The following is a 6,671-nucleotide window of genomic DNA, read 5'->3' as shown; positions in this document are numbered from 1 at the left end:
TAAGAAAAATTCCTTTTAAAAATTTTTTTTTTTTTTTTTTTTTTTTTTTTTTTTTAAAAAAAGAAAAAAAAAAAAAAAAAAAAAAAAAAAAAGGCTAGCATCAACCTTGTTAGAGATGCATGTGTCAGTAATATTGTTATATATGGGCATTTAACTGACAGTTTTGGTATTGATGGCATGTATTAGCCTTGGTAATGACAATAAGCATTATCATCGGCATTGATGGCAATCATTTGCCATATTAGTAATGAAGGCTTCATCATTGATGCTGACGTTGTAGTTGATATTAAGTGGTTGCTATGTGAGTGAGGATCAGTATTGATGTTGGCATTGATAAGTAGAATTGACATTAGAGTTGACTGGTAGCATCGACTTTAACACTAATGTTGATGATGAATGCTTGCAATATTAGCTATTGCGGGAATCAACATATGTGGCAATGAAAGTATCTTCTTTGATAACAACAGTGGGAATCATCAATAGCGGTGATGGCCATTGAAATAAAAGTCAACATTGATAAATATGATAGAGGATTAGATTCTTCATATAAAATCTTTCTTATAGCCTTAACCTCCTCCTTAAATGTACATAAGTATGGTCTATTTATAGATCGCATATGGACATTCTTGCTATTTTATAATATTTTATGAATTTAAATGTCTTAATGATATCATAAGAAGGAAATTTTAGGCTGACTAACTATAAATTTATGGAACATGAATTTTAGTAGCCTCAAAGTCCATTAAAAAATTTATAAATTGTATAGTTTTCTTATAATTGCATTTAGTTGGATAGATTTTCTAATGAAGTATCAATAGCTATCTAAGTGTTGACCATCACCTATCAAGAGAAGATCTTCCCCCCATAGATAATGAGACCTTTGATTTGAAAAACTGTTAGAACTCCATCCATGTTTACTTTCTCAGCATGATGATTGCATTGCATTATCCTTTTAAGGGTAATTTAGATTATAATATTAAACATTAGAATAACCATTATCCACCACTCATATCAAGGAAGTGTTTCACCGCAAGTAGGTTTTAAGTTAAATAGATTTAGTAAGTCCAGTAAAATTGGATTTATCAAATCTAAATATTATTAAATCCAAAATAATGTTTGGATCAAATAAGGTTAATATATAATGTAAACTGAGTATCTTACCAAATATTCCCGTCTTTCTGGCCTATTCGCTCAACTAAATCTAAATATTATTAAATCCAAAATAATGTTTGGTTCAAATAAGGTTAATATATAATGTAAACCGAGTATCTTACCAAATATTCCCGTCTTTTTGGCCTATTCGCTCAACCATTGGACGTAGTTTGACTACTTTTTTCACGTAGCGTGTTACCCAAAATCTTATCCATTTATATGTAAACCCGGGAAAGAATATTCATACACTTTTTTTTTTACGAATGGATAAGGTCGTATGTATAGGTCTAAATTGAAATTTAGATATAGATATGTAATAATGTAAATATATAGGAATTGAGTGGTATTGATGTTATATTTGTATACTTATAGGACCCAGCTATCACGCCACTCAACCTTGCCTCCAAGTTTAGAAGTACTTAAAAAAAAATCATTTATAGCTCTTTTTTTTTAAAGTCTTAAATCAAGTTTAATTGCAAGAAATAACATATAACAGTTTATGATGAGATACACAATTTATCATTTCTTACATGAAATTAATAGACCTAAAACTATTTGATACAATGCACATTTACACATATATATCATTGATGGACAATTTTCTTTTAGAATTAATTCGCTATCAATAACACAAAATTATTCGTGTGATTTTGTATTTCAAATAAAATTATCATTATTTTTATTGATTGAGAGATCCTCAAAAAATTGTTTTATTCATGAACGTATCTAAAAATATTTTGAGTAAGAAACAATTCCAAATGCAAATTTTATCACTTATAATCGAACTAAGCATCTCAGCAAGGCGAACCCAGTGACTCTAAACTTGGTCAAACCCGAGTCCAATCAAACACAGATCGAGTCGTTTAAATGTAATGGGGGACTTTGGATGGTCGATTGAATGATCAAATGGATTTCAGATCTAATAAATTTATAACAAAATATAGTTTCTCATAAAATCAAATCCGACGAGCCTTGGATCACTTAATTCCGACATCACTAAAGTACATATATGCTCATATAACCGTCTCTTTAGACCATCCAATGGAGTGGTCCTGATTCATGTAATATTTACAAAGGATGTCACTCACAAAATCTATTAATAGACCCCAACTCCCTTAATGAAGGGCAACTTGGGACTTGAGACATAAACCAAGACCTGGAGTCAGAGGAGAAGTTTGAAGAAATATCTAAGCTCTTGAGGATTCTCAAGCACCAACACCCCAAAACCGCTGTCCTCGAGCTCCACCACCACTGGACCGTCGCTGTTGACCTGAAGACTTGCTGAGCTCTTCTTAAAATATATATAATTAAACCTTATATATTAATTAAAAAATAAACAAAAATATATGTTTAATTAATATTTATCTGCTGAGCTCTTCTAAAAATCAATTTTGACCTGAAGACTTGCACAAATCTTTCTAAGATCTTATCGATTGTGAAATTTAAAAGTTCACACAAAAAATAAGAGATATTTTAATTTCTAAAACATATTTTCTATCTCAACCCTAAACTCAAATAAATAATAAAAAATAATAAAAAACACCATAAAAAAAGCAACCCATCCACAGTTGCTTTGAAACATTTCCCCGGATATCTCCTGTATTCACGGAATCAATGAATTCCCCAATCCTTAAATTTATTTTAAAATGTTTAAAATTTTAATTGATTAAATTTTTTCTTTCTTCCCTTTATTTTTTTTTAATATGTCCAAAATATATTCATTTCGCCCCCCGATAGAAGAAAAATTTGCGTATGTAAGAAGTACGCAGAGCTGCGTACGTGAGAGGTTATTCAGAAGGTATTGATGGATTATATGTAAGTTACATATATATTACAAGGGTTGTAACCTAACTATAACCCCCCAATACCCTCTAAATAACCTCCGATGTATGGAGCTCTGCGTACGTCTTGCATACCCAAAATTTTCTCCCCCGATAGGGCTTTGTATTATTTGAATAAAGCTCAGAAACTGAATTGAACGGAGTAAATTTGATTGATTGATTCGATAAAAAAAAGTAAAATTAAAACCTCATTAATTTCTTGAATATTGGCTCAATTTAATTTTTATTTAACCAAATGAAACAAAACACTCAAAATTTAAAATTAAATTGAGGATTCCTGAAATTTAAATCAATATTATGCATATAAAATATATAATTATTAATCATCATTCAAAACAAAACTCAAATTAACAATTAAGTTTTTGACAAAATAATTTAGGCTGAATTAAATTTCGGTTAGATTAAGGATCTGTTTGGGACAGTTTGTGCGTTTCAAGATCACCAACTTATCATGAAACGTAGTCCACGGGTGGGCTACGGGGGTCGACTTGAGGCCTACGTTTAGTATAAAAAACTCAAATACGACAGACAATGTTTTCAAAAAACGCACAAACTAATTGATTAGACGACGTTATTGATAACACTGTGACACTTATAAGCTGCCCCAAAAAGAGCCCTAATTCGATTCTGTCAAATAGATTTGATTCATCCAAAACAATAAAATGCTCAGCACTAGTTTATAGCGAGAACCAGCAATTATTACAAAAATAAAAAGTAATTTTACTCAAAATTGGTAGAACAGACCATTTCCCTATAAACAAAATCAGAACCATAAATCAGAAACCTGAAGCTTTTTAAGCACGACGCAGTTAATATTGATTGCGTCCTTAGAAATCAACACAGCAAGCATTCAGAACATGGCCGGAATATTCTTTCGGAATCTCCACCGCCCGCCACCCAGCCGCCACCCCCTGTTTCATCTCCAACACATACGCCGCCTGAGCCCCGCCGGAACACCTACTCCCCACCACCATCAACCGTCCAACCAAAGCCACCATCTTTGTGGCAACCCTAACATCCTCCGGCAACTCCGCCATCTCCCTCCACTCATCCCCTTGCTTCACCAACACCGCCTTCTTCCCTCCTCCGCAGGCATAGATTCTCCCATCTCCTCCCACCACGCACGTATTCGAACAGTCTCCCTCCGGCACCGCTTCCTCCTCCACCGCTCCCCACCGCCACTCCGCCAAATCAAACACCTCTGCGCTCCGTTCAAATCTCCCCTGCATCAAGGTGGGGTAACCGCCGACCACCCGAAAAATCCCGCCTTTAGCATCGAAAACTCCCGTGCACTCATCTCGCTCTCTCGCCATCTCCGGCAACATCGTCCACTCGTCTTTTGCGATATCGTAAACCATGGCCGATTTCAGAGCATTCTTCTCCTCGTCGTGGCCTCCGGCGACGAATACATGGTTGGTTGGGCCGGCGGAGCAGGCAAAGAAGGAACGGGAGGGGCCTGGCATGGGGTTGCCGCGGCGCCAGGTGGCGGAGAGGAAGCTGTAGATGTAGACGGCGTTGGAGGGAGCGAAGGTGTCGGGCTCCCAGCCGCCGATGATGACGAGATGGAGACCGGAGGCGGCGAGGCCGCAGAAAAAGGGGAGGCCGCGGGGGAAGAAGGGAGTTAGAGGGAGAGTGGACCAGTTGCCGGAGGAGAGGTGGAGGGCGGAGAGGCGGAAGGAAGGGGGGCAGGGGGAGTACTTGAAAGAGGGTCCGGAGGAGGGAGAGGGTGAAGGGTGGAGTTGAGAAAGGACGATGAGGTGGCGGGAGGAGTTGGCGGAGCGGCGGAGGTGGTGGAAGAGGGGGGATTCAGTGGTTTCTTTCCAACGGCGGCAGACTCGCCGGAGAAGAGGGAGGGATTGGTGGGGTACACGGATGAGACACTCCAAGCCGATTTCTTCGGGAAGGTCTGGAATTAGTGAGTTCATATTGGATAAGCCTTACTTTCGCTTTTTTTTTATGCGATTTGAGGTTGGATGTGGGGGTAGAATGAGATAGGGGTTTTATAGATTTGGATGGTTTCAGCGTAGCGTCTTAAATTTAAGATTTTTTTTTTTTTATTTTTTTTTTGACAATAGACTTTCGATTAAATTGTGAAAATACTTTTCAATTTAAGAGAGAGAGAGAGATAGAGAGAGAGAGAGAAGCTTGTCTTTCTATTTGTTTGTAGAGGGGCTTAGGATCAGTATCGACGCTTAATAATTTTTTATAATAATAATAATAGTAATAATAATTATCGAGGTGTGATAGAAAATTGTTTGTGATAGAGTAATAAATTATGTTCTTAGCGTTGCTCGAAGATTTAACACACACTTAATTAAAAGAAAACAATCAGTAGATACAACATAAGTTTTTAAGTGAAAGACTCTTAAAAATAAAAAAAATCATAAGGTCTGACTCAGTTGAAGAGATCCACCGTAAACTCGAGATTTTAGTCGCAACTATTTGTCCCACATAGGTGAAATGATTACTAGGTTTTTCAAGTTACAACGTAAACACGAGGATGAACTATTACAAGAAGCGGGCGGCGACCAATAGCAATTAGTGGCGATCAATAGGGGGCTGCAGACAGTGGTTGACTGATAGTGATCGGTAACGATCAACAAGCGGTGATAGACAGTTGTCGGAGGTTGCAACGGCGGTCGGTAGAGGTCAACGACTATTAGTAGTGGTCGACGGTGGCAAGAGATATTGAACTTCAGTTCATTCTCAAAACTTCAAGCTCTTCTTAATTCACATGCTCTCTCCCCTTTTCAAGAGAGGGGCAGAACTCTATTTATAGAGTTCCAAGTGCAATTAATGCAAGAATATGAAACAATTTGATTGGACGACTTAGAGAGCTTAAAATGATCAAACGACATTTGATAGACATTAAGTGTCTTAATGATGTCAGAATTGAGTGATCTTAGGCTCATTTGATTCGTCTTGCTAAGACGCTCGATTCAACTATGAAATAATAAAATTTCTGATGACACAAAATTTTGTTAAGAAAATGTTATTAGTATATTTGAACTCAATACGCTTGAGTCTATTTATTTAAGTTACTATTTAATAGTAATATGTTTTAGAATGCATGTATAAATGATTTTTTATTCATATTATAAAGCACTAAATGAGGACAATCTAACCTAAAATGCCACGCATAGCAAAAGTAAATAAAGGTGAGTTGTATATATATATATATATATATATAAATTTCTTTGCATACATTTTGTAGATTTAATAATAAGAAAATATTCTTCATAAAAAAATGATAGATTACAATATTAAAGACTACATATTTATATTATAAAAATTGGACACATGTTCTAATAAGTATATGACAATCAATAATTCGGATAACTTTAAAATCACTCTCATAAAGTCATGATGTTACGGGAAGCAAAAAACACGAAAATTAATGGAACTTCATAAAAAAGTCTAAAATTTATAAAGGTGAAAGCGAAGGCCAACTAAGAGGGTCATGCTAAAGGTGACGATGAATGTGACAAATAACTAGTGGTATACTTATGATATGAACAATTAGTAGCCCAATCAACATTAGAATAAGCACAATATGTTAAAATAATATATAGGTAAAAATAAGAATTTGAAAGTTTAAGTAAAATATGAGAAGAATAATCCAATGAACACAAATAAGAAAAAAATAAAAAAAATAAAATAATATATATATCTCCCGTG

The 6,671-nt window shown here is 35.4% G+C and overlaps 1 protein-coding gene across 1 annotated transcript; it reads right to left on the bottom strand.

Annotated features, from left to right (window-relative positions):
• Positions 1-3,692: 3,692 nt before the first annotated feature.
• On the bottom strand, positions 3,693-4,989 carry LOC110027986 (F-box/kelch-repeat protein At1g80440-like). Its single transcript, XM_020729661.1, has one exon. It carries the CDS (start codon positions 4,916-4,918, stop codon positions 3,821-3,823), a length of 1,098 nt encoding a protein of 365 aa, XP_020585320.1. The 5' UTR covers positions 4,919-4,989; the 3' UTR covers positions 3,693-3,820.
• Positions 4,990-6,671: the final 1,682 nt, after the last annotated feature.

Source organism: Phalaenopsis equestris, unplaced genomic scaffold, assembly GCF_001263595.1.
Source record: "Phalaenopsis equestris unplaced genomic scaffold, ASM126359v1 Scaffold000477, whole genome shotgun sequence".
NCBI classification, from domain to species: Eukaryota; Viridiplantae; Streptophyta; class Magnoliopsida; order Asparagales; family Orchidaceae; genus Phalaenopsis; species Phalaenopsis equestris.
The sequence above is the reverse complement of the archived record's forward strand: the minus strand, read 5'-3'. Positions and strand labels throughout refer to the sequence as shown.